Source organism: Oryctolagus cuniculus, chromosome 18, assembly GCF_051225735.1.
Source record: "Oryctolagus cuniculus isolate XC-2025 breed Fujian yellow rabbit chromosome 18, ASM5122573v1, whole genome shotgun sequence".
NCBI classification, from domain to species: domain Eukaryota; kingdom Metazoa; phylum Chordata; class Mammalia; order Lagomorpha; family Leporidae; genus Oryctolagus; species Oryctolagus cuniculus.
Window position 1 is genome coordinate 59,696,255 of NC_142884.1, and position 27,987 is coordinate 59,724,241.

The 27,987-nt window shown below is 48.3% G+C and overlaps 1 protein-coding gene across 1 annotated transcript; it reads right to left on the reverse strand.

Moving 5' to 3' along the window:
• Positions 1-297: 297 nt before the first annotated feature.
• Positions 298-27,972, reverse strand: DYNC1LI2 (dynein cytoplasmic 1 light intermediate chain 2). The gene is made up of 13 exons (XM_002711556.6): positions 27,748-27,972; positions 27,507-27,580; positions 25,537-25,653; positions 19,451-19,681; positions 14,999-15,168; positions 13,848-13,941; positions 11,644-11,779; positions 9,023-9,134; positions 8,462-8,521; positions 7,560-7,601; positions 7,119-7,236; positions 5,940-6,056; positions 298-3,220 (listed from the first exon to the last, which is right to left on the reverse strand). Exons 1-13 carry the CDS (start codon positions 27,852-27,854, stop codon positions 3,120-3,122), a joined length of 1,479 nt encoding a protein of 492 aa, XP_002711602.1. The 5' UTR covers positions 27,855-27,972; the 3' UTR covers positions 298-3,119.
• Between the last annotated feature and the right edge of the window lie 15 nt (positions 27,973-27,987).

The following is a 27,987-nucleotide window of genomic DNA, read 5'->3' on the forward strand; positions in this document are numbered from 1 at the left end:
AGATCTTCAGTGCTGCCAAGTGAGCTGGGGTAAAAATCACCCAGCCCAATGCAGACAAGGAAACAGTTACCCAAGAAGAAAGAAAACACAGGGACAACTCACACACCGACCACTGCACTCTACCCACAGTGTGAAGCTCCACCACCTTCAATACACGGCTTTAAAATGTTTCATCAGAATTTCTGGTAATTTCAAGTGAGAGGCATAAGTTTTTAGCTACATGATCAGACATCTCATATGATTAGCAATTAATGGATCTCCAGGAGAATGATTTATCATAAAGAAAGTCACCAAAAATTGTAAGCAGTCTGGATTCATGTTTATTGAAGCCAGTAATTAGACACATCTTTTTTCCCCAAGCACTAGAAAGCAAGGTTCCACATGACTGCATACTGCACCCAGAGTCACACCCCTCGGCTGAAGCTGGCGGGGGAAAACCTGCAGTCCTAATTTTAAGTTAAAAACACCAATAAACTTAGTACATAGATGACAGTGAACGCTCACTTACAGCATCAACATTGTTAAGATGTACAGAGCAGTCACTTTCAACTGTTAAATTAATAAAACACAACATCTTTAGTTTAAATACTGGTTTTAAAAGGCCAATCAAAAAAAAGTGCAAACAAAATAAAACAATCTAGCAGCATACCTGTTGCATTTTTAGAAAAGACCAATTCATAGGTCTTTATCTTGGCCACGTCTTCAAGGTTGGGCTTATTTTTCTTTGATTTTTTTTTCCATATTAAAGACAAATAGCAGATGTAATCACTATAATGTGTATAAATAGTCATAAAATTTTCTTTAACAGTCTACCATACAAGTATATTCTGCAAATAAAATGAATTTTACTTTAAAAAGTAAAGGCTGTCTATTATTTGGCCTTTGGTTCCAATGCTTGAAAACCCCAAAGTAACAAAATCATCTCCCCTCCTCCCACCCCCTAAAAAGAACCCTGCAGCTCCCCAAAGTTGGTAGACTTTGGCAACCACTGCGCATGTGACACTATGTGTCAGTTTCTTCTGAACCAAGGAGCACCCATTTGTGAGAAACGTTTAAGTGGTCTCCAAGAAGCCTTCCTGCCCAAGCCTGGTGTTGCAACCTTTTCATCAGTTGTAGTACATTTTACACTGACACACAAAGTGCTTATCATTTCAAAGGATAAAAAATAAACAGAAATTAAAATTCTGTATTAAAATTTAAAACCATACTGTATTTCTCTTAGGCATGTGCCTTTCCCAGAATGCCTTCCTGTTTCTGAGGTCACTCATTTTTGCCCCAGCTGCTATGGAAGGATTAAGTGACCCCCACCTTTAGCGTGGCCATGAGCTGTTTGGCATCTATTGGTCACTTCACCACTACCATCATTCGACATCATCACCTAGACAACATGGTAATTGGAAGCCACAATATTTTTTAAAAAAGCAATTAAAAAGAAAAAATAGTATATTTCAACAATAAAACTGGCACAAGAAACATGTTTTTGTTTGTCAGAAAGGCAAGTAAATACTCAGCTCTCTCCTTAACAGTGTTCAGACCTTTACAAAAGCAAATCAAGACAGTTTTAAGTCTTGTTATGTAACACAGGCTATTCAGTTATGCCCAGCACTACATCAGTGGTCAGTCAAACTGGGTGTGTAAAAGTAATGACGTTAGGGAAGTTATGCTCAGACACAGTACAACATTCATATAAAAAAAGTAAACTCCACATAAGTGAATTGTGGTTTTCTCCCTTGGTTTGACAACAAAATATTTCATACATTAAATTCATGGTAGTGTTTGCATTCAAATGTTGTATCATACATAAAATTAAAAGTGCCATTTCTAATCCACAGAAAATCCATCACAGAATGGTGGCGTGACATGACAATGTGCATGAATTTGCCCTAAACAGGGAGACACCTAAAAGTATCACTTCCATAAGAAAAAAATGCTACGTTATGAAAAACACAAAAGAAATCAGTAACTTTCATTTTCAGTATAAAACACTCACACTTATTTATCCACCTGATAGCATTGATCAGACCAGGGAGCTAGAACAAGACCGTTTTCCATCCGCGGAACTCCCTGAAGGTTCCTATGGACTGTAAGGCAGGGACTGGTGCAAGCCGATTACCTGGAGTGCGGTCACAAGCGAAACCTCCCCTGACTTTCTGCAGCACACTGTGTTGTGACAAAAGGAGAGGGTGACACCCATTTTCTATCATAGGCCAGCCTGTGGCAGCTTAAAAAAAACAACAGCAACAAAAAACAAAAACGCAAGAGCTATTTAGAAAACTCAAGTTAAAATTAATTCTTAAACTGCTGACTTTGCACACACCCCGCAGTGACTGTCTGCCCCACGAAGCACATGCGTGGAGCCCAGCATCTCCCACGAGGACATGGCCTGGGCCAAGCACGTGGGTCCTGGGCAGCTGCCATCTCCCCCAGCCGTGTCAGCTCCACCTGACTCAGGTGCCCCCATGCTTATCACATCCTTCTTAAGTTAAAGATGCTTCCAGAGCAAGCCTAATTGCCATTTGCTTAGTGTTTAGTTTGGAAATGCTTCTAATTTTTAAGTCTTAAACAATGATTATTTGACTTCTACTGAACACACAGTATCTGCTAACACTGCTCACCTCCTGCTTCCCCCACCTGCCTCACGTTCGGCTTCCCCGTCATCACTTCTCTCCTTCCTCCTTCAGTCATTCTCTCTCTTGCACTTTCTGCTACTTAATCTGCCTCCCAAGAACAAGTGACTTTGCTAACACACAACTGGTCAGACTCCCCACCCTCGGATCAGTGATTGCCTGGGCTCATCTGCCCCACCATGACAGGAAATGGGCCCTCCCTCTCTCGCTCCACGTTCCCTCCATAAGAAACCCAGCTGCGCTCGCTGACCACAAGAGAGCCACGCACCCAAGAGTCCAAGGGTTCTCCCTAACAAAGGGTCTGACATACAACTTTCCTCAATGTGCATTTCACATCTGGACAAGCCAACCAAGTTTTTGTTTGTTTGTTTAGAGTCCATCTCCCCTGCCCCAAAAAACTGATAGCATGTGCCGTATCAGAAAAATCCTGGTCTTAGCAGATCAATATACAGAGTTATTTGGTCATTTGACAGATGCACTTTTTAAGGAGGATCAGGCTTCATTTTCTGTTGAAGAGTTTGTTACCATGGAGTCTGGTTTTCGAGTCATTCTATCCAGTTCTTCCTGAACATTTGACAACACAGTCTTTTGTCCTAAAGAAGAAAAGAAAGAAAAAAAAAAAGCAATGATGTCAGAAAATAATCTTTCAAAAGGGACATTTAAGGACCAGCACAGTGGCATGGTGAGTTAAGCCATGCCCTGCAGTGCCAGCACCCCATATAGGCGCTGATTTGAGTCCCAGCTGCTCTACTTCTAACCCGGCTTCCTACCGATGTGCTTGGGAAAGCAGCGGAAAATGACCCAACTCCTTGGGCCCCTGCACCCACATGGGAGACACGGAAGAAGCTCTGGACTCCTGGCTTCAGCCTAGCCCAGCTGCAGTTGTTGCGGCCATTTGGGAAGTAAACCAGCAGATGGAAGCTCTCTGTCTCTCCCTCTCTCTCTGCAACTCTTTCAAATAAATCAATCTTCTAAAAAAAATAAAAACAAAGGGACATTTAAAACAATGCAGAGTAAAATAAAAAAAACAAAACAAAACAAAAACTCTTTCAAATAAATAAAATAAAACTCTGTCTTTCAAATAAAAAAAAATGCAGAGGGCCGGCGCTGCAGCATGGCAGGTAGAGCTGCCACCTGCAGTGAAGGCCTCCCATATGGGTGCCGGTTCCAGTCCCAGCTGCTCCATTTCCAATCCAGCTCTCTGCTATGGCCTGGGAAAGCGGTGGAAGATGGTCCATGTCCTTAGGACCCTGCACTCATGTGGGAGATCTAGAAGAACCTCCTGGATCTTGGCTTCAGATTAGCCCAGCTCCGACCGTTGCAGCCATTTAGGGAATGAACCAATCTCTGCCTCTCCGTAACTCTGCCTTTCAAATGAATAAATCTTTAAAAATAAATAAATAAAATGATGCAGACTTCAGTAATTATGTGTAGTGACAATGTTGAGGTTCTGATGTGGTTTATCTCCCAAAGGTCCACATGCTGGAGGCTCCTCAGAGCAAGCTGGGAGGAGGCCTAGTGGGAAGTCCGTAGGTCCAATGATGAGTCCCCAGGGAAGGAACTGTGCAAGCTGAATCCCTGGCTTCCAGGCCTGAGACATGATCCTTCCTCCCGCCACACATACCATGTGACCTAAGCTACACCCTGCACCACACTGTCTGGACTTTCAGCCCTCAAAACTATGAGCTACATAAGCCTCTGCCTCATATTTAATAAGCAGTAGCAGAAAATGGACAAATACAGAGAGTAACCTTAGTAAGAATAAGGACAGCTTGTTCACTGGAAAGACTTTGAGACAGAATCTCATTCAGACTTCCTTAATTCTAAATGTCACAGGTCTGTGCTCCCCCAGCTAAATGGGTGGCCCCTGGCAGAGGGCGCTTTGTGCCACACACATAGACCTTTCGAGAAACCCTTTCGCCCTCCAACCCTAAGCCCTGTACACTCTCACCACCTACAGTGGGGTATCTGAGTTTCAGGCTTGCCACCAACTACTTTTTTTGCCCTACAAAAGAACAGGTGTTTAGGTTCTATTTCTAATTCCAATAGTTTAGGCTGATTCCCATGTGTTAGCCTAGAAATATTTGCTTTCTATCAGAAAGAAAGATCAAGGCCAAAGAGTTACACAAAGTTGGTGCTCTCAATTGTCTGCTGTCAAACACTAACTGAGGCCAAGAATAGCAGTCCACGGCCAGGGCCACCAGACCAGACTCTGACTCTCTAAGACCTTGGGAGCTGCTGGAGGCCCAGGCTGCCCTGAGGATGGACTGGGGTCTCCTGAGGACCTCTCTGTCCTAGACAAACCAGTCATGGAAAACACTACAGCAATACCCTTACAGTTAATGGAGAATTAAAAGCGAAGAACCTTTGAAAATATCCTCCAGTTCCTCAGGAAAATGTGCTGTTTCCCAAGGGACTCGGTTTTTTCATTTCAGAGTCCTCCATGGCATCAAACTGTCCTACCAGCTCGCAGGGAGAGACAGGTGGGGGGCCGCCAGAGGGGCATCCGTGTGACAAGGAGGGGGCTTCACGGAGAAGACGAGGACCCTCCAGCAAGACGGTGAGGATTCACAGGCTCCAGCAGACATGAACAGAAAGCTTCATAAAGCATCACAGAAAATGAAACAATAAAATGCTCAAGGTCCACCCCAGATCATGTTAAATAAGACTTTGGGAGACCATGGATTTGGATTGAGCACCAGTTCTGAACTCAACAGACCAAACCATTATAGTTTAATCACACCAACCAAGCGCTAGTTAGTGGCAGGAAGCCCTATAGCCAACAGGGACCAACCAATTGACTGGCTGATAGACCGAACAGGATTCAGCTAGGTTGTTTTCTGTATCTCAGCTGCCCTTTCTATAAATGCTGCAATGATCACATGGTTAGCTGGATTCTCAGAATAAGCTCTGGTTCTGGGAGCTTCCTGAATTGCAAATTGTGTTTGCTTTACTCTGCTGAAATCAATTCTACTAATTTTAATTGCACAAGTTACTTACCCTTTCTATAACCATGACCTCCAATAGGAAGGTTATATATGTAGCAGGGCTACACATATAATTTGCTCACTCACCCAGAAGCTAGTTCCCAAAAATATGAATGTATGTAAACCCCACTCAAAACGCGCCAAGAAAACCCACATGCCTCAAGTGCTCCCACTGCTCAGTGCCAAGTGAGGATCTGTTTCCTTGCTTGCCACTCAGGAGGCCGGGGGTCTGCAGGTCAGGAGAAGGCAGACACTCCACGCTGCTCCCCATCCTTCCAGCCCTGCTCAACTACCAGGCTCCCAGTCTCAGGGGCCCCTGCTGTACCTGACTTCTTGGCTGTGCTCTGTGCCCCACCAGCACCAGGACTTCCAGGGGAACCGGTTTTTTTACTCAAAAGACTGTTGAAGAAGCTGGCCAGCACTCCTTCACTTGCTGCATTATCTAGGGAAATCACAGAAAAAACAACAACACAGCATTACACAAACTGGATGACTTAATTGAACAAAAGCCTAGTTCTCACTGGAATGAGCTGTGGTGCCTATCATCTTCCCAGAACACCGATTTCTCCACTGTGAGTCCTTACCTAGCACTGCTGCTGAGGCTAACGAGGTCAACAGAAGCGTGTTACACCTCCCACCTGTCTGGGGGCCGAACAGATAACCTGTGCTCTGCCTCTTCTGCCTGTCTGCAAGGCAGTGTTTTTTTAAAGGTTTCTGGGCCCTAATGCTCCAAACCTGCTGAAAACAGTACATCTCCTGAATGAATGCCATCAAATATATAAGAATTTAGTAGTAACAGTACAAACATAATGAGAAACACAAGGAAAGAATTCAGGGAGAGCATTGTGGTGCACAGAATTAGGCCTCCATCTGGGATGCTCACAGCCCATATTGGTCCATTCAAGTCCTGCTACTCCATTTCAGATCCAGTTTCTTGCTAATGCATATACTGGGAGGAGCAGATGATGGCTCAGACACTTGTGAACCTGCCCCCCACATGGGGAACCTGGAGGAAGCTGCAAGCTCCTGACTTCGGCCTGGCCCAGCCCTAGCTGTTGCAGACATTTAGGAAGTGAACCTGTGGACAAAGGTCTCTCCCTCTCTCCTCTCTCCGCCTTCTGGAGTAGATGGGGTTAAAAAAAAAAAGCTAAGAATTCAAAATATATATTTTAATGTGATTTCATATTCTGGAATCCTCTATGAGGCAATCTGGGAGCCCTAACTGCAGTTTATTCTTCCCTTTTTTTTCTTTCTTTCTTTTTTTTTTTTTTTTTTTTTTTTTTTTTATGCAAAGCTAAGTACATGGGCCTCCAATACCAACAAAGTGAATAGGCCCTGGTCTCCACCAAGCACGACCCCTCCCCCGGGCAAGGAGAAATGGAAAGCAGCCCTTCCTGGGGAAGCGAATGCCCAGCTTTCGGGGGCTCCTCAGAGCCAGCCTCGAGCCACTGCAGGGCACAGGCCTAGGGCTACAACACTCTCCATGGACACACAGCATACATACTTTTGATGTTTGGGTCTGGCTTCTTCACTGACGTGCCAGGGGAAGCACTTGGCACACTGGCTGGCCCTCCCCGGCCTTGAGTCCTTGGAGAGCCAGAGGGTCCTCTTGCAGGGGATTCCTAAGTCCAAAACCAGCCCAGGTCACATAGAGGCATAAAATGACAGCAGACACCTACTCCAAAAGTGAAAGCCTGATTCCACAGATCCTTCCCAGTCCCAGGTGAGACAAGAGTGACCCAGACAACAACGTCAGTTCCCTCCACTTCCCAACTGAAGTCCCTCATCAGGCTCCTCATGAGACATCATATGATGCTCCTAGCTGTGGGGCTGCAGGGAAACAAAATTCCCTTTAGAAATATGAAAGCCCACACAAATAATGGTACAAAGTCTGAAGCACCCATGACACTGGGCCATGACCCTCTGTGTAGTGTAAGGTACTCACGGAGGCTCTCGTGGGCGTGACTGGCTGCTTGGCAAGGAGTGACTGCAAAGAGAGGGACAAACTGGCCGTTAACCAAGGCCTGCAGAGTGCAATGAAGGTCTGGAGAAAAATATACTCCAATATTCCACTAGAGGGCACCAGTAACAACAACAAAGTCCTAAGTTTTACAATACAAATGCAAAAACACTTAAAAAAATTATTCCAAGTAATCAGTTGTGAAGCTAGGAAAGCAAGCTCTGGCTGCTGCCTCCATCCTCCTGCTAATGGCATCCTGGGAGGCAGCAATGATGGCTCAAGTAGTCGGGTCCACCCCTACACCCAGGTAGGAGACCTGGATTGAATTCTGGCTCCGGCCTAGACCAGCCCTGGGGAGTGAACCAGCAGATAGGAACACACTGTCTCTCAGGTAAATAAATAAATAAAAATTTTTAAAGACCAACTGATCTACCTGTACCACCAGACACACCCTAGACACGTCTAACAACTGTCCAGGTAAAAGGGAAACGTGAGATTGGGTTTATGCTCTAACCTGTCAGCTTGGGGAAACTACTATCATCACTACAGCAATGGGCATCACCGGCCTTTCTGCATGGGGCTGTGCAAGGCTCCATGAAATAACAGAAGTGAGGCGGGTGATTTGGTAGACTGTCCTCACAGGAAGTAAGCCAGAAAACCTTCCCTGTTTCTAGAGAAAGAGCACTTAAAAACAATCTGCAAGGCAAGCAGGTAGGCAGTCCCACCCCTACTAATCCCAGACAGACAGGAGACAGATGGGAAGGAGGAGACCTGGTCTCCTGTAAGCTCTGTGACTCCCGCTGTGTGGACACCCCAAGCCCTGCCCTGGAGATCTGACACCTCATGCACGCGGCAGCCTCTGTTCCACACCTCACTGGTCTTCTTACCTGTTGCTTCATCAGGAACACCTGCTCATCCTCTGCTGCCAACTCTTTGTCATGGACCAGCTGTAAAGTGATACATAGGTTTATGGCCACAGACCAAGAATATTCGTAACTACCATCATGATTCATGCTGCAAGAAGCTTGGGCCTCCACATGGGGCTGAGGGATTCCTGCTCAGACTGCAGAATTAACATTTTTCTGGCCTGGCACAGACCCACTCCCCAAACCACCCACAGTAGGTGGCTCATTACCATCTCTGAGTCTGGCAGGTTCTAAACAACACATCCCAGAAGAGGATCTACAGGATACCCCAGGAGCAGGGAGTTCGGAGCAGCAATCCAGAGGTGGCCACAGCAGTGCCTGGACTTCATGAGCCACCACCCAGCTCCAGTGGGCATACCATCACTCCTGGCCTGCTATCCAGGCCATTTACCCAACACTACACCTCATTAAAGACTAACAAAAAGGACTTTGCATTTTTCCCCCCAAAGTGGCACAGTGTGCGAGATCTCTTTCTTTTCCCATTTGAAACACCTCATCTCTGCAAGTGACTGACTTGAGTACCTTTCTCACAGGGGGTTTCACGATAAAGTCTTCATATGCATCTTCTGGCTTCACAGTCGTGAAGTTTTCATGTAAAATAGCTATTTTCTTTTCATTATCCCAGCCTGCAGGTCTAAAGGCAAAGAGACAGGGATTGACTTGCTTTTCCCCGGACTGCCTGATGGCATCTGTAAAGCACACTTGGCTCAGACTGTTTCCCACAAGATCTGGTGACTGCAGGGGGTGGCTTGCAGCTTCTGAGACAGAAGCCAGAATCCACTGCAGGAATAACAAAGCAGGTAACACTGCACATCCTGCTCCACCCATACCAGCTCAGGGGTGCCAGGCCTAAGAGAGCCAGTGTGGAATGACTAGGCTCACTGTCCCACTGAAGTGTGCAGAGTCACCAACTCCACCTCAAGGAGCCAGGACACATGGGGCCTGTTCTGGCAGAGGACCACGCAGAGAGCAGAGCTCAGGAGGTGACTGCTTCTCATGGACCGTGGCATGGAGGCTACCCTCCTACGCAGTCACTGTGAACTCTTAGCAACATCATCTTCTGAACTCATTCATTCATTTTCTGGCATGGGAAGATATGTCCTGAAGCCACAAAGTGACCAGAGTCTATGTCTAACCTTGGCCCCAAGATGTCCCTGACCCTCCCCCACGGAGGCTGCCCTGCTGCATACCACAGGACAACATGTCACCTAGGTTCCTGCCTGATTCTCTTATAGGTAGCAATTATAAAATGGCTCACACAATACCCATTTGAACTCAGGAAGCTCTGAAAGATGGCAAACGATCCTTCTTCACCCAACTCCTGTTCCACAGCTCCATAACCGAGAGGGTGCTTACCCAGGGCACTCCACCAAGATGGCCTTGCTGACTACACCCATCTCCAGATAAGAAACAGAGCTAAAAGCGCAAAGGAACAAAGCATGCTCCAGACATGCCACGACCTCTGCAGCCTTCAAAAGCTATGAGATGCTTCTCCATTCCCAGCACCCCCAAACCAGTCTCTGTTCCCCTTTCGCCTCAGGATCACATGTGATTTGGCTATGAGCAATTCCAATTCCAAAAACTCACTAAATTTGGGCCTTTGATGCTTGCCCGACTGCTCTGGATGACTAAAACCAGGTATGCCAGGTGAGCATTTGGTACAGCACTTAAGATGCTACGTGGGAAGCTTGCATCCCATATCAGAGTCCCTGGGTTTGCGTCCTGGCTCTGCTGCCAATTCTGCTTCCTGCTAATGTGCATCCCAGGAGGCAGCAAGTGATACCTCAAGTCCTTGGGTCCTTGCCACCCACAGGGGAGACCCAGACTGAGTTCCAGGCTCCTGGCTTTAGCCTGGCCCAGCCCCAGCTATTGCAGACATTTGGGGAGTGAACCAACAGCTGGAAGATTCTCTCTCTGGGCTTTTAAATAAATTAATAAATAAGACAAAATCAGGTATGCTGTCTGTGAGCGGCCTGAGTGAGTGCAGGACGGAACCTACGTAGTTCTCTGAGAGCCCCTTTCACACCTCCAACCTCTCACCGACCGCCCATCCCTCCCTCCGCACTGCCTGTCCTCCAGCAGCCCCTCTGCTTTCCCTGCCACTCTTCTCCACTACTCCAGCACTATTCTTTCCTCTTCAGCTATGCGTGTGACCCCTGCAGTGCCATGTGCAGGGACCAGAGCGCATGCATTTCTGGGTCCCCAGTGGAGAATCCAGGTATCTGGGAGGGGCTGAGTAAGCTTTGCAGAGCAAGCAAATGTAACTGCTAAGTCATGAGAATATCTAAGCCTAAACATCAATCTGATGATGCAAGTCCTCTCGGCACAGGATCACCATTTATTTATGCTTTCAGTAACATCTAGGGTTCTCCAGTAAGCACATAGGCCTCCACGCATCTTCAAGACCAGTTGGGGCCGGTGCTGTGGCACAATGGGTTAATGCCCTGGTCTGAAGTGCTGGCATCCCATATGGGTGCCGGTTCGAGACCTGGTTGCTACACTTCCAATCTGGCTGTCTGCTGTGGCCTGGAAAAGTAGCAAAGATGGCCCAAGACCTTGGGCCCCTGCACCTGCGTGGGAGACCGGGAAGAAGCTCCTGGCTTCAGATCAGTGCAGCTCCAGCTGTTGAGGACAACTGGGGAGCGAACCAGCAAATGGAAGACCTTTCTCTCTCTCTGCCTCTCCTCTGTTTAACTCTGGCTTTCAAATAAATAAAATAAATCTAAAAACAAACAAACAAACAAAAACCTCCAGTCGACTCCAGCGGCTCCCAAACCCGTCTGACTGGGACGCATGCAGAATGCAAGCAGCCATCCCTGCCAATGAGCACGGGACTACTGCTTACTTAGGATCCCCAACGAGAAACTCCCGAGACCTCAACTCGCTCTTCCCACCACAACTGTACCAGACGACAGTAAGTGCCCCACACAGCTGGTGACGTTCTGGCGACTTGCTCTCCCTGAAGAAAGGCTGTACCCTTCAGCGCACCCCACTTCCCCCAGGCAGAGTGCCTTGTAATCTGGAAGGGAGCAGAGAAAGGTGGGTCTCCACCTCCAGGCAGCAGACGGAGGCACCTTACTTGAAACATGTAAAAAGCAAGTGAATGACAGAGACTTTGCAAGCGTTACAGCTAAAGAACTCACATAAACACTGCATCCTTTTCCACAACTAAGGCAGGTGTGGTAAAGTGGAACCCGTATGTTTTATGCACAATGTACTTATACAATAAGTCGAGATTTTTCTCTTCCTTCACTGATGTGTAAATCAAGGCAGCGCCATCTAATCAATCTTCTTAAGGAAAACAGATTCACCAGAGGAGACAAAATCAAACACACTCAAGCATAATCCTCAAAGCAGTACTCACAGCTTCATCAATTTTTGATCAACACAGGAGCAACAGAAAGTTACAACTTAAAAATGAAAAAAGGTAGAGGCCGGTGCTGTCACAGCAGGTTAAGCCTGCAACCCTGGTATTCCATGAGCACCAGTTTCAGTCCTAACTGTTCCACCTCCCATCTGACTCCCTACTAATGAGGCTGGGAAAGCAACCCAAGTGGTTGGGCCCCTGCACTCATGGGAGATCCAGATAACACTCCTGGCTATGGCCTGGTTCAGCACCAGTCCCAGCCACTGTAGCCATTCGAGGAGTGAACCAGCAGATGGAAAATCTCTCTCTCTCTCTAACTCTTTCAAATGAATAAATACATCTTTAAAAAAAAAGAAAAAAAGATGGGCTGGTGTTGTGGTGCAGTGGGTAATCACTGCTTGTTGACACCAGCATCCTATATGGGCACCACTTCCTATATGGGCTGCTCCACTTCCTATCCAGCGCCCTGTTAATGCACCTGGGAAAGCAGCAGAGGATGGCTCAAGTACTTGGGCCCCTGCCCCACATGTGAGATCCAGATGAAACTTCTGGCTCCTGGCTTCAGTCTGGCACAGCCCTGATCATTGTGGCCTTTTAGGGAGTGAACCAGCAGATGGAAGACAACTCTCTCTAATTCTGCCTTTTAAACAAATAAAATAAACCTTTTTATTTTATTTTTTATTATATATTTACTTCTATTTTAATAAATCTTTTCATAGAGAGAGAAAGGTTTTTCAAATGGCCATAACAGCTGAGGCTAGGCCAGGCCAAAGCCCGGAACCAGGAACTTCTTCCAGGTCTTCCATGTGGGTGCAGGGGCCCGAGCACTTAAGCAGGGAGCTGGATTAGAAGTAGAGCAGCCAGGACTTGAACCAGCGCCCATATGGGATGCTGGCATTGCAGACAGCAGCTTAATCCATTACACCACAACACCAGCCTCTAAATATATCTTCTAAAAAAAATGAAAAAAGTAAACAGTAGCATATGAAACAAATCAAAAGCATGAAGCCTATTACCATCAGCAGTCCATGTAGTTCACTGTCTTGACCCCCTCAACATCAAGGTTGCTTCCCAAGAGGTTAAGTTAATGGCTCTATGATGTCCACACTCTCAGAATATCAAGGTACACAGGTCCCGTCCCAAGCAGGAACTCACACATGGTAAAACTTTCTTTAGGTTTGAGTGCCAATGAGCTCAAAGGCAAAGGTAGGAACCCACCCCGAGGTCTGGGACTATGAAAACTACTGACATTACAGAAGTAAGGTTCCAGAGACAGACTGCCAACACAGCACCCCTCATGGATAGCACAAAACCAATTCAAGGGAAGCACCTGTTGCATCTGAAGCACTATGTAGTTCAGTAATCTCTTTTGAATAAAAGCAAACTTTTAAAAGATTTCTAAGACAGAATGATGAAAAATAATGTGGTCAATGATTACACAATCAGCTTCCTTGTAATGAAATCCTATCAAATACACAGCATTAAAAAGTAATCAAAGGGGCTGGTGCTGTGGCATAGTGGGTAAAGCTTACGCCTGCAGTGCCAGCATCCCATATGGGCACCGGTTCAAGTCCCGGCTGCTCCACTTCTGACCCAGCTCTCTGCTATGGCCTGGGAAAGCAGCAGAAGATGGCCCAAGTCCTTGGGCCTCTGCACCCACGTGGGAGACCTGGGAGAAGCTCCTGGCTTTGGATCAGCACAGCTCCAGCCATTGTGGCCATCTGGGGAATGAACTATAGGATGGAAGACCTCTCTCTCTCTCTGCCTCCGCCTCCCTATAACTCTGCCTTTCAAATAAATAAATAAATAAGTCTTTAAAAAAAAAGTGATCAAAGATAGGCCAAAATAAGTAAGCCTCAAATTCCAATGAGGTAAAAGATACAATTTCCCCCAACAGCAGACTATTCTGGGTTCCTAAGGAGCTTCACCCCTCTGGAGGGAAGTCCATGCCCTGGGCCCGACACAGCACCCCAAGGATACACTGGAGGCAGAACCTCCGCAGGTGCGACTGGATGAAGTCCAAGTGCTCGTCCCTGTAATCGTGCTCCTTCTCCAGGACGCTCACTGCATCACACTGCAGGGGAGACAGCAAGACAAACAGTCACCTCCTGCCTCTCTGCCTGCTGAGGCGGGAACAGCGCCTCTGCAAACCAACTACAGGACACCAAGGATAAAGACCACCAAGGATCCAAGCATTAATCAGAGAAGAGCAAGGAATCACCGGGGAGCTGTCCCGCTCATTCTGGGCCTGTTTCTCCATGTACAAATTGGCTATAACAGGCCTGATCAGTTTACAGTTGTTCTAACTTGGAACCAGCTCTCATGAGCCACACTGGGCAAATCTGTGGCCGCTGTCCACAGAGCTCCATGCTCCATAACAGGATAAAACTGGCACACCCCATACTTGGGTAACATGGTGAATAACTGGGAGTAAAGTATTCTGGAATCCAAAAGTTTTTAAGGCAACATTTTTTTCTTATGTAAGAAACATAAGTTTACTTCTGCATAACTGAACTTAATTCCTATCCCCAGCTAATCATTCTCACCATCAGTTTGGGTGAGATGAACCAGTTCACACAGCTTTAGGAAAACTGCTTTTTGGGGCAGGTATTTGGCATAGAGGATAAAAAGCTGCTTGGGACTTTGACATCACGTACAGGAACACCCGGCTCCACTCGATTCCAGCTTCCTGCTCAGGTGCACCCTGGGAAGCAGGAGATGATGGCTCAAGCAGCAGGGTCCCTGGCTTTAGCGTGGACCAGCCACGGCTGCTGCAGGCATTTAAGGAGTGAACCAGCAGACAGATCTCTCTCTGCCTTTCAAATAAATTAAATAAATAAGGCAAACAAGCTAATCTCTTAAAAAAGAAAACTGCTTTTAGTTCTGAGTTTGCCTAAAAAGTCAACAGGGCTTCACAGATTAACCCAGGCCAGAAGCAAACTGAGTGATGCCATGTGTCCAGCAGCAACATTCAATGACAGGGTTTTTTTCCTAGCCTGACATATTCAGTACCTAATGAATCCTGAGCAAGCCGAATGCTCCCTTGTGAACTAACTTTATCCAAAGTTTGCTCTTCTCAAACTCTCCGTCCAGTGGTGATGGTTGCATGCCTACACTCCCCTAGCACACACCTTTGTGCACACCACCAACACAGGGATCCCCAGGTTGTGAGTCAGCACGTTGTCACCCAGGGGCAAGGCAACACTCTCTTCATCCGAGCCTGCAGTCAGAGGGCCTCTTCTCTGCGGGGAACCTTGACAACCTTCCTCAGGCTCGATATAGTCTTGGAAATCTTTCACAACTACAGTGGATGAAAGAAAAAAAATATATACAAAAATAAAAAACACATTAGCTTTAGCAAACTGAAAAAGGCAGCAACCAGCACAGAAAATAAGCAGTCACATGCGACAGAACTTCCTAGCTGCATCTGACTGCAATCCTAGGGATCGGCGATGGTGATGCAAAGCGCCAATCCAGACACATCTGAGTGAGCCTTGTCACTCCAGAGCAGCCAGGACATTCCCCTAAAACTTTGAATTCTGTCTAACTCCTAAACAGACTTTTAAGAAATTCTAAGGCTTCCATACCTTTTACAATGAAAAAAGCCACTTCTGTACATATATTCTATTGTAAATACTAGAAAAGTTGAACTGTGCTATTTTAAGACAGGCAACTATTAGAAACAGCTATATCATACAAAACCCATCAGGGACCTCGCTAGAGATACCCGGTAAAACATCTGAACTCCACAAAGATATGCCATGCTGGCTACAAAGCACTGAGGTCCTTCAGCACTAGGTGACAAGGCCAGACCTGCCCAGCACCATAGCATCCCCACATTACCCTCACCTGGTAGATTTGGTATCATCCTCATCAGAGCCTAAGTCACATGTGCAGGGTTCGTCACTGTTCCTACCTAAAGGGCCAGCAGTACAGCATCACTTCTTACTACACACGTCCACTACTCCGGCTAACGAGGGCCTCCAAGTTGACAGTAGTACACTGGCTCACTTAAGCCAAGAACCACACGGCCCACACACCTGACCCTTGTGTGGACACAGCAAAGCTGTCTTGTTGAGCCATGGCACAAACACGGTGGTTAAAGCTACCATGAGTCAGAGGAGCAAACAGGTGGCTCTACTGTTCTACGCCCAATCAGATTGAGGGACTGATAGGCCTTTTATCTCATCAACAACACACACAGCAAGTAAATGCAAATAGCAGAAATAAAAAGAACCTGAGGGAGAGTGTCTGGCACAGCCTTTAAGACATCACTTGAGGGGCTGGCACTGTGGTGCAGCAGGTTAAAGCCCTGGCCTGAAGCGCCGGCATCCCACATGGGCACTGGTTCTAGTCCCGGCTGCTCCTCTTCCAATCAGGCTCTCTGCTGTGGCCTGGGAAGGCAGTATAAGATGGCCCAAGTCCTTGGGCCCCTGCACCCACGTGGGAGACCCGGAAAAAGCTCCTGGCTCCTGGCTCCTAGCTCCGGATCGGCTCAGCTCCAGCTGTTGCAGCCATCTGGGGAGTGAACAAGCAATGGAAGACCTCTCTCTCTGTCGCTACCTCTTTCAAATAAATAAAAATAAATTTTTATATAAAAAAAAGATGATTCCCACCATAAAGGAATGACTTAATTGCAGCTGTCTAACAGCAGGGGGAAATTCACAGGTTTTTAAATAACTTGCCATTTTACCAAACAGGTTGGAAAGCAGAGCTAATGTGCATAACATACACGTAAGTGAGAAGGGAGGATCATAAAAAGAGCGAGGACTGTGCAATTTGGATGTGGGATGTGCATTTTCCTCAGGTCTACACAATCCACCGTGCTAACAATCTCTCTCTAGCTGGGGATGGCTGGTGTTTCACAGCAGGGAGCCTGAGGCTCCCCTTTCGCATCAGAGGGGAGCAGGTGCACGAACGAGAACACAGGGACAGCGTCCTTCCCGGCTGCTGCTTCCTGTCTTATCCCTCCTACCTCACTGACCACTCGTGGGTTCCACAGTCCTCAAGACCCCACAGCCTTTCGTACTCAAGAGAAGCCCCAGACAGAAAGCAGGAAAGGTAACAATCACAGAGGAACAAGCACCACTTTCTGGTGGCTCTGGGGAACACCTTCCCTCTCAGATGGTTCTCAGTCAGCTGCTACAGACCCAGGGCCACTGTGGAACGTAACCCTGAAACACAGTGGTCCAACCACAGAGCAGCTGCGAAAATCAGCAGACTGGAGATGGGTGCTGGATCAGAAACTATTTGGATAACAGCCTTCACACACTCAGTGTGAAACTTCCTATTAATCTGGGAAGTGGGGTCCTCTGAACACAAGGATGGCCGACTGCTTCATTAATACATAACCTAAAATCAGCCCTATCAAAGGCACTCCTATATGCGGTAAACAGAGCTCCCTACCAGGCCAAACATCTCGGAGGGGCAGGGACAGCAGGGAGGCCCTTGGCAGGTTACCCAGACCCGCGACCCAACAGGAGTCCAGATCACTAGTTCCTCTCCAGTGTCCTCTCCTCCTTCCCTTCAAAACCAGACCCAACCCTGACACTTGGGACACAGAACGGAGACTGAATTTCCAGCCTCCATAACAAGACACCATGTGCCCTTCGGCCCTTCCTTCAACTCCTCCTTCCTGCTGCCGGGACGTGGATGTGAAGGCTGGAGCTCCAGGTGTCAGGAGGGAGAGAACCTCATTTTTATAACAGAGCAACAAGGACAAAGGAATCAACGGTCTTGACCTGTCTTCCCAGGCTGCTTCCAATCCTGAACTGCCTCACTGAACTCACAACTCACTGATAGAAATCCCAGTCTTGCATAAACCACATTATCTCAGGTTTTCCACCACATGTAGCTGAACCAAATCCTCGGTGACACAGCCATCAATAAGTGAGATCACAAAATGAATGCAGGGGCTCATGGAAACCTCAGATCCCCAGGAACAGGCATCTTGCCAGCTGCATCCCAGTAACTGGTACAGGGCAGATACTTTCCCTGCCTGGGAAGGAACAACATCCTTGGCTCAATCCTTCTCCTTTTTTCTGCTCTAACAAATCCTTACAAGGTTATCAACGCAAGAAAACAGGTTCAAAGAACCACAGTCTCCAGGACACTAGCCCCCTCATCTGGGAGGAAAGCTCCAACTGCAGGGACACAGACAGCTCGTCAGCCCCACAGTTATTCTGAGAAGCTGTCTTTATTTCAGGGGAAAAGAGGCTTTATCTAGAAAGGTCAGTGGCTGGAGACAGACAAGCTGAGCTGCATAATAATCACTGCAGCGCACATGTGGGTGCCCCAGAAAACACACATGCATACAAACACACTGAGAGGAAGACGCTGAACTCCCCCGCTTTAGCTAACGTGGGACAGGAACAATATAAGGTGAGGGACAGGAAGACACTCGGCAGGAAATCTGAGTTGAAAAACGCATCAAAATTCCTGACCCTTCTGCTGTTAAGAATGAAGAAAGCATGTGCCATGCCCTAGGAGCCCGCCCTCAGTAATTCACTAGAGGGAGTGATGTCATCCTATGGAAATAGGCCAGGCGAGGCCAAGCCTACCCTGGCTAAGACAGCACTGCCACAGCTCCAGCACCTGCCCCTCCCATCTCCCTGGCAAGTGGACAGAAGCTGATGTAACTGCACAGAAGCAAGGAAAAAGAAAAACAAGCTCCTGAACCACATTAAGGGGGAAAAAACAACTTCCTTTTATTTGCAAGTTCTTTGTTCTCATAAGGACTTGGACATCCTTCGTCTTAAAATAGCCTTTCATCTCAAGGATCCAAAAAATGACCTTTCTGTCTTAACTAAAATCTTATGTACTGGGTTGTAAAATCAATTGGTAGGAGCTGACGGGTTTGTCTTGTTAGGGCTTCCTCCAAACCTGCCCACGATAGGGGCCTTAATGGAATTCTAGGGCAGGAGATTCAAGCTGCAGAGACCACCACAAATCCCTACACCTCTACTGCTAACTTAGCAGGTACTGAGACTCACTGCACTGATCTCATTTCAGTGAGCGAGGGAAGAATTCTCAATTTAAAACAGAACCAATAAAGATAACAAGAAACAGTGACTCATTCTTCAACTGTAACACTTGAGATAAGGATTGAATCCTTCTGACCACTGAGCAACTGAAACGCATGGTGAAAACAAACCAAACACTATGCAAAGGAAGCCTCTTGGCTTTGAAAAGGACGGTGGGTAGAACTTTGCACAGGGGCAGTGCTGTGGTGTAGTGGGTGAAGCCGCCACCTGCAGTGCTGGCATTCCATATGGGCGCCAGTTCGAGTCCTGGCTGCTCTTCTTCTGATCTAGCTCTCTGCTATGGCCTGGGAAAGCAGAAGACAGCCCAGGTCCTTGGGCCCCTGCACCCGTGTGGGAGACCCAGAAGAAACTCCTGGCTCCTGGCTTCACATCGGCATAGCTCTGGCTATTGCAGCCAACTGAGGAGTGAACCAGCAGGTGGAAGACCTTTCTCTCTCTCTCTCTGCCTCTGCCTCTCTGTAACTCAAATAAAATAATCTTAAAAAAAAAAAAAAAAAAAAAAGAACCTTTCAAAGAGACTGTAAATTCTATTATACTTACACTTCCGTTCCAGCTCCCTCATTTCTTCTGGCGGAATTTTCATCTTATCAATGTGCTCACGTAAAACACTAGCCCATTTCTGTAAAGATTCCATCACAGTCCAAGGCCTAGACATGTCTGCAACGAGAATGACCAAGGTCTCCGGCAAGGATTCTGCAGACACTGCAAACTTCAGCAGGCCTTTGTGGTACAGGTCTCCATCGAGGATCCACACGTTGCAGCGTGTGTGATCTGAGAGAAAAACGAACCCGAGTTATTTCCTGACAACCAGCCACATCAAGATCTCGAAGGCGACCATCAAGAATGTCACCCTAACCCACAAGGGCCCCAATACTTAGCAATCCTTAGGTCCTGGTGCCTGATGAGCTGAGTGGACCTTAAACTTAAAAAACTAGCACAACGTTATGAAGAGTCCACACATAAAAAGACTTAATGCTTAAGGAATAGAATAAGGTATTTTACTTTCTTTTTTAAAGATTTATTTATTTTATCTGAAAGGCAGAGAGAGAGAGAGAGAGACAGAGAGAGAAGCATCTATCCACTGGTTCACTCCCCAAATGGCTGCAAGAGCCTGGGCTGGGCCAGGCCAAAGCCAGGAACTCCTCCTCATCTCCCACACAGGTGGCAGAGGCTCGAGTTGTGAGCCATCTTCCACTGCTTTCCCAGGCACAGCAGCAGGGAACTGGATTGGAAGCAAAGCAGCAGGAAACTAAACCAGTGCTCAGATATAGGATGTTGGTGTCAGACGCAGCAGCCTAATCTGCTTTGCCCCAGTGCCAACCCAAAGACATTTAACTTTCAGTAAGAACCAAAAGATACTGACGTTCACTCTGCCACAGTTTAAATAACCCATTGTTGTAAGCAATTTGTGAGGCGGTCACTGTGCCCAAGCGCCTGTGGTTAAACACACCCTTCTTGTGTCGGTCCCAACATGCAATGTATTCATTGACAGCATCTTTGTATTTTAATGCTAAGATAAAATCAATACTGACATAAATTTAGATATGAAACACTGGATGCCTGATAAGAGGACTAGTTACTTCTGTTATGAAAATAATGTGGTTATGCTTTTTTAAAACCCTCATCTTTTAAACCTAGAGGTATTCACAGATGAAATGATATAACGCCTAAAATCTGCTTCAAAATAATCCAGTGTGGACTGAAGGGAGAAAGGGAGATTATAGCTGAAATAAAATTGACCAGAAATTCAAGTCAAGTGATAGGTACACTGTGGTTCATGATACTAGACTCTCTACTTTTATGTGTGTGTGCCTGTACATGTGTATATTTGTAATAAACTGTTGAAAAATACACATACACATTTGCAAATACTGAAATTTAATGAAGCGGTTCCAAAATAATACCTGGATGACCAAACTGTACACCACAATTCTCCAAAACTATAATATATTTTAAAAAATTTTTAGATGTTTTTCACCATTATTTTTTTAAAGATTTATTTATTTATTTGAAAGTCAGAGTTACATAGAAAGAGGAGAGGGAGGGAGGGAGAGAGAGAGAGAGAGAGAGAGAGAGAGAGAGAGAGAGGTCTTCCATCTGATGGTTCACTCCCCAGATGGCCGCAAAGGCCAGAGCTGTGCTGATCTGAAGCCAGGAGCCAGGAGCCAGGAGCTTCTTCCGGGTCTCCCACGTGGGTGCAGGGGTCCAAGCACTGCTTTCCCAGGCCATAGCAGAGAGCCGGAAAGGAAGTGGAACAGCAGGGTCTCAAACTGGCGCCCATGTGGGATGCTGGCACTTCAGGCCAGGGCGTTAATCCGCTGTGCCACAGCGTGAGCCCCTCACCATTATTCTTTATAAAAGAACCTGAGGGGGCTGGCCCCATGGAGTAGCATGTAAAGCCAAAACCTGCAGTACCAGCATCCCATATGGGTGCTGGTTTGAGTTCCAGCCACTCTATTTCTGATCCAGCTTTCTGCTAATGGCCTGGAAAAGCAGTAGAAGATGGCCCAGTTGCTTGGGCCCCTGCACTCACATAGAAACCCAGAAGAAACTCCTGGCTCCTGGCTTAGGATAAGCCCAGCTCTGGCCATTGTAGCCTTTGGGAAGTTAACCAATGGATGGAGACCTTTCTCTCTGTCTCTCTCTCTCTCTGTAACTCTACTTTCAAATAAATAAATACATCTTTAGAAAAAAGAAAGAAGCTGAAAGCAAATTCCTGCCATTAAAACTATCACTTTGAGCCGGCGCCGCGGCTCACTAGGCTAATCCTCTGCCTTGCGGCGCCGGCACACCGGGTTCTAGTCCCGGTCGGGGCACCGGATTCTATCCCGGTTGCCCCTCTTCCAGGCCAGCTCTCTGCTGTGGCCAGGGAGTGCAGTGGAGGATGGCCCAAGTGCTTGCGCCCTGCACCCCATGGGAGACCAGGAGAAGCACCTGGCTCCTGCCATCAGATCAGCGCGGTGCACCGGCCGCGGCGGCCATTGGAGGGTGAACCAACAGCAAAAGGAAGACCTTTCTCTCTGTCTCTCTCTCTCACTGTCCACTCTGTCAAAAAAAACACAAAAAACAAAAAACAAACAAACAAAAAAAACTATCACTTTGGGGCCAGTGCTGTGGCATAGCAGGTAAAACCACTGGCTGCTCCACTTCCAATCCAGCTCTCTGCTGTGGCCTGGGAAAGCAGTGGAAGATGGCCCAAGTGCTTGGTCCCCTGCGCCCACCTGGGAGACCGGGAAGAAGCTCCTGGCTCCTGGCTTTGGATCAGCAAAGCTCTGGCTGTTGCAGCCATTTGGGGAGTGAACCAGCGGATGGAAGACCCCCTCCCCCCCGCCTCTCCTTCTCTCTCTGAGTAATCTTTCAAATAAATAAATAAACCTTAAAAAAAACTATCACTTCATTAACTTTTTTCCAGTAAATTCCAACATACACGTTAAAAACCTATTTTTTGTATAATCATCAAAATGCTATAAAAACTTTATACTCATGAATTTAGTTTAAAAGTATAAAGTATCTAAATCTAGGTATACTTTCAAATCTAACAACTGAGTATTTTACAGAGGTTTTAGTTTGGGCTCTGTGAATGCAGTCTAAAAAGTACTACTCCCGCCGGCGCCACGGCTCACTAGGCTAATCCTCCACCTTGCGGTGCCGGCACACCGGGTTCTAGTCCCGGTTGGGGTGCCGGATTCTGTCCTGGTTGCCCCTCTTCCAGGCCAGCTCTCTGCTGTGGCCAGGGAGTGCAGTGGAGGATGGCCCAAGTGCTTGGGCCCTGCACCCCATGGGAGACCAGGAGAAGCACCTGGCTCCTGCCATCGAATCAGCGTGGTGCGCCGGCCACAGCGCGCAGGCTGCAGCGGCCATTGGAGGGTGAACCAACGGCAAAGGAAGACCTTTCTCTCTGTCTCTCTCTCTCACTGTCCACTCTGCCTGTCAAAAAAAAAAAAAAAAAAATAGTACTACTCCCCATTACCCACTCCTCATAACTTGCACATGCACTTGGATGCACACACATGATGTCCCTAACCCAGCAGGCTACATCTTGTGCCATGTCATATCCCACCACTAAAAAGGTACAAGCCAGAAACCATGTTTCCCTACCTTTGTGACTTCCTGCAAAGTGTGTTATTTATAACTGAGTCACACCACACAATAAAAAGGCTAGGCTGAAAAACGTATAATTAACAACAAATAAGGACAGCTCTACCATCAAGCAGAAACTCACAAGTAGGTGGCCTTAAAAAAAACAAAAAACAAACAAACAAAAAAAACCCTATAAATGCAAAGCCCCAGAAGTTTTTGAGGTAATCTTAAAGCAATCTAAAATAGAAGTTAACATGTACTTCAACTCAAAGGCACGCCATACATATGGTTAACATGAAGCTTTGGCATGCAATATGTTTTCACCATCTGGAAACAGAAGAGGCTAGAACCTCACAGAATATCCACACCATACTTTGTATTTTCCGGAGAAACAGAACAGGGCACCAGAGCTGTCATCAGATTCCAAAGCTCTCCTTTACCCAGGACACACAGCATCTCATTCTACCCACCTGCAAAACAGGCACCACCACAGCATTCTACAAATGAGGAGACCGCAGTGCAAAGTGGTGAAGTCAGCGACCCAAGGATGCACAACTATTAACCACAGGAGTGGCACTCGAACCTGTCCTGCCTGACTCCAAAGCCCAAGCTCTTGTCACAATAACCATGCAGCCCAACAAAAACAGGAAGCCAAAGAGACAAATGTATGAGGTCCTCCAGGCCTGGCTCAGAGGCCCAAGTCTCAGCCCTGTTTGGAGATTTAAATGGGCCTAGATGGACACCCGAATGCCTCTGTCATTTTTATAGAAGACAGAGCCCTTGGCACCTGGTCTACTTCCTGCCTCATGCCTTCCTTGCATGGCCTTCAGGGAACGTTTGGCATGACAAAAGAAGCCCGGGCAGGGGAGTAAATATAAAGTCCCTGGAGTTCTCAGATGACCACTGAATTAACATTAGTACAGTGTAGTTTTCCAAGGTTTAACAAGGGACCCTGACCCATGCCCTCTACTAAAAAGCTCTTGGAGAGGGCAGAATCATAGTGCTGGAAGCAAACCAGGTTCTTCCTTTTAGCAGTAATAAACTGGGGGACCAGAGGATTAGCTCTGACTCACATAACCCCTCTTCAGTCATGGTCCCTGCTGCTTACATCTGTAAAGGAAAATTAAGAGAAATCAATTTTTGGGGCCAGCGCTGTGGCGTAGCGGGTAAGGCCACCGCCTACAATGCCGGCATCCCACATGGACGCCAGTTCAGGTCCTGGCTGCTCCACTTCCGATCCAGCTCCCTGCTATGGCTTGGGAAAGCAGTGGAAGATGGCCCAAGTGCATGGGCCCCTGCACCCGTGTGGGAGACCTGGAAGAAGCTCCTGGCTCCTGGCTTCAGGTCGGCACAACTCTCGCCATTGTGGCCAATTGGGGAGTGAACCAGAGGATGGAAGACCTCTCTCTCTCTCTCTCTCTCTCTCTGCCTCTCCTTCTCTCTGTGTAACTCTGACTTCCAAATAAGTAAAAAAAAAAAAAAAAATCTTTAAAAAAAAAAGCAATTTTTTTTGAAAGTCAGGGTAAAATAGAGAAGAGACAGAGAAAGATCAATCTGCTGGTTCACTCTCCAAATGACTGCGACAGCCAGAGCTGGGCAAGGCCGAAGCCAAGAGCCAGGAGCTTTTTCTGGGTCTCCCACATGGGTGCAGGGGCCCAAGGACTTGGGTCATCTTCCACTGCTTTTCCCAGGCCATTGTCAGGGAGCTGGATTGGAAGTGGAGCAGCTGGGACTCAAACCGGTACCTATGTGGGATGCTGGCATCGCAAGTGGCAGATTAACCTGCTACACCAGAAAAGAAAATTTCTTTCCCAAAAGAAAGCAATTTAACGAATATACTTCCTCTTCAGGTTGTACCAATAACTTTCCTACCAAAAAAACCCACCTAGGTACCAACAATTACTTATTCTAGAATAATTAATAAACTAATATAAAACCTAAAACGTGGGACGGGTGTTGTGGCATAGTGGGTAACACTGCCTCCTGCACCACACCAGCATCACGTTTTAGTGCCAGTTCATGTCCCAGTTGCTCCATTTCCAATCCAGCTCCCTGCTGATGGCCTGGGAACAGCTTGGAGGATGGTCCAAGTGTTTGGTCCCTGCCACCCATGTGACAGATCCAGATGAAGCTCCCAGCTCCTGGCTTCAGCCTGGCCCAGCCCTGGCTGTTATGGCCATTTGGGGAGTGAACCAGCAGATGGATGCTCTCTCTCTGCCTCTGGAACTCTTTCAAATAAATAAATAAATCTCTTAAAAATAATGATTTTTTACTACCTTTCTGCATATGTAAAATTCTATCTTCAGTCTCTCCTCTAAAGCAGGGGCTGGCAAGAGCAGCAGGCACCAGTCCCACTCCCTGTGATTGCTAATACACTCTAGAAAGGAGAGGGAGTGAAGTCCTGTAAAAGACACATACTTCATTCATTATTGCCTTTGATGAATTCTCTCAGACTCAAAGAGAAAATCCAGAGTACCATGGTCTAGGCACCGCAGCCGAGAAGTCGACCTGCCCGCAGCCCGTCCCAGGGAGCACGCTCCACTCACCATCTCGGTCCTCATCATGGACACTGAGGTAGAGATACTCCAGGCCTCTTCCTTTTTTGCCATGTTCAGCTCCTTGTAGTTTAGTCATGAGGGTTGTTTTACCAGAACCATCTTCACCTACAGTTGATGTTTGAAGAAGACAAAGCTGTACTGTTAACTCCAGGCAAGGACAGGGAGTCATGGCGTGCACATGCACATGTGCACACACACGCACACACACATGTGCACACACACGCACACACATGAAACAACTAAGAAGCCTCCTGCAAAGGATGCACCTGCTTCCGGAAACAGGGCCGACTTTGCTATTAAGACTGCTTGGGGATGGGGTGGCAAAGGGGGCCAAGCCCAAATCTAACACGACTTTCCACCAGAGCTACCCTCAGTTCGCCAGGGAGGAAAGAAGCAGGTCCCCAGGGCCTACCCACGGCTGACAGGATGTGCGTTTGGAGAAGCCAAGCTAAAGGTGGGGGCCAGCTTCTCACAAAGCAAACTCTGATCACAAGAAAAACAAGAAATCTTAGAAAAACGTAACCTCAACACCCAAGAACTCTGAACTAAACGAGGTCTGATCCTGCCCCACCATCCTGAAGAAGAGAAGTTGTTATTCACGTCTGATCTCAGCACATCTCCTTCATAACCACTCTGAAGGCTGGGAAACTGGAACTAATTACACACCTAAGCAAACCTCTCCGGTATAATCTTCATAATTACCAATGACTACCTCGTCTCCCTCTGCCCACCTACAGACCCCGGCCCCCACCCTCCCCTAAAAACTCCAAACCAACAATCACCACGAGGCACTCCTGGGAGTTGACACCCCGCACTTTAGAGCTAGGGAACTGAAAGGCAGGCCACAGACCCGAGCCCCTCTTCCCCGCGGCCCCATGCCGCGTGACACCCTCCACCTGCCAGGCGGAGCTCGGTGAGCACTTGGCAGCCTCACTTTGGTACCTGCTCCTTCTGAGCTCCCCGTCTCTCCACACCCAGCCCCTGAGGATCTCCAGGGGTCCTCCCACTGCCCACCACAGTGGTCAGCACCTAGGGAAGACCATATGCCCCTCTCAGAAACAGAAGGAAAACCAACCAGGCTGTGGCTGCCATGCGGCCTGGGGTGGAGATGAGATACGAGGCCTCAGCAGACAGTCTGCGCCTGGCTTACCTTAGCAAGCACCTGCCACAGAAGCTCTAACAGTTTCCACGCTGCGTACCCTCTTGTCACCTCCGGGCCGCTGCAGGCTGACTCTGGTACCTGCTTCCTTAGTCCCCATATCACCCTCTTTCGACAGCTCAAAGTAATGTGATGCTAACACTCTCAGCTGCCCAAGCCCGGCAGGGTGCAGCAGCCACCAAAACGCAGTCGTCACCTGCCGGTCTGAGGTTCTCGCGGGGCGTCCAAGGGCTGTCTGCGCTGTCCCAGGCCCACGAATGGCTCCTTCCATGAATGCCCCCAAACTCCCTCACTTGTACGAGGAAACTGGGGCCAGAGAGGGTAAGGGGCAGGCACCAGGCAGCCCCGCAGTGTGGGCTGCAATAATACAGGGAAGCCCTGAAGCCTCTGACCGCGCACTGCCCAGGATGGAGAAAGGCTGGTGTGGCATCTTCCCACGGCTCCGAGCCAGGGCACCGCCTTTCCCGCCGTCTCCAGCTAGCCACCGCATCGCCTCGCTCCCCTCTCCATGCCCTCACTTTGGTGAACAGGAGGCTGCGGGAGCAGGGTCAGGGACAACCAAGGCGAAGTCGAAGGCCGAGGTTGTGACCAAGTGACTTTAGCAATGTGCCGACAACCCCACGCAGCCACACCGGGCTCTCCCCGCAGAGCGCTGGCTCAGCCAGGGTCCACAGAGCCCTCCCGTGCAGGACACGCCGCGGGCAGGCGGCAGGTGACGCGGGGCTGCTGGCACCTGCGGGAGAGACGCCCGCCTCGCCCACCCAAGCGCCCTGGGCAACGCCCCGCCGCCGGCGCTCACCGAAAACCAGGATGTTCTTGCCAGACGGCAGTTTGGACCTGGCGCGGGTAGACACTTCGCTCAAGATCGAAGACCTGCGGCGACAATGGCGACAGCGGTCAGCCCCGGGGCCAACCTGGCCCTCCCGGCCCGCGCTGGGCCGTCAGGACCGCTCCGACGGGCGGGCCCGGCCCAGGCGGCTCCCGACCGGCCACGCCCTCCCCGGCCCGGCCCGGCCCGGCCCGGCCGCCCGCGGCCTCACCACAGACTCTGGCCCTCTTCCTCCTCGCTAGTCAGGTCGCCGGCGGCCGCCACCGCGGGCCCGTTAGGACCCAACAGCAGCTTCTTTTCCACCCCCACCGGCGCCATCTTGCCAACAGCAGCCACAAAGAGGGCCCTCCCCCGGGCCCGCCGAGGACCCGCGAGGACCCCGGCCCAGCCGCCCGGCGCCCGCCGCTCCGCGAGCAGCGCCCCCGCCGCTCGTCGCCTGCCCCGCAGGGGC

What these genes read in the sequence shown, in the direction of transcription:
- DYNC1LI2 (XM_002711556.6), bottom strand. Translation starts at nt 27,854, where the DNA reads ATGGCGCCGGTGGGGGTGGAAAAGAAGCTGCTGTTGGGTCCTAACGGG. An exon ending in CCATGATGAGGACCGAGATG is followed by an intron (nt 19,682 to 25,536) that starts GTGAGTGGAGCG and finishes TTTTTCTCTCAG; the next exon opens with ATCACACACGCTGCAACGTG. An exon ending in GAAAAGGATGCAGTGTTTAT is followed by an intron (nt 9,135 to 11,643) that starts GTGAGTTCTTTA and finishes CTTTGCCTTTAG; the next exon opens with ACCTGCAGGCTGGGATAATG.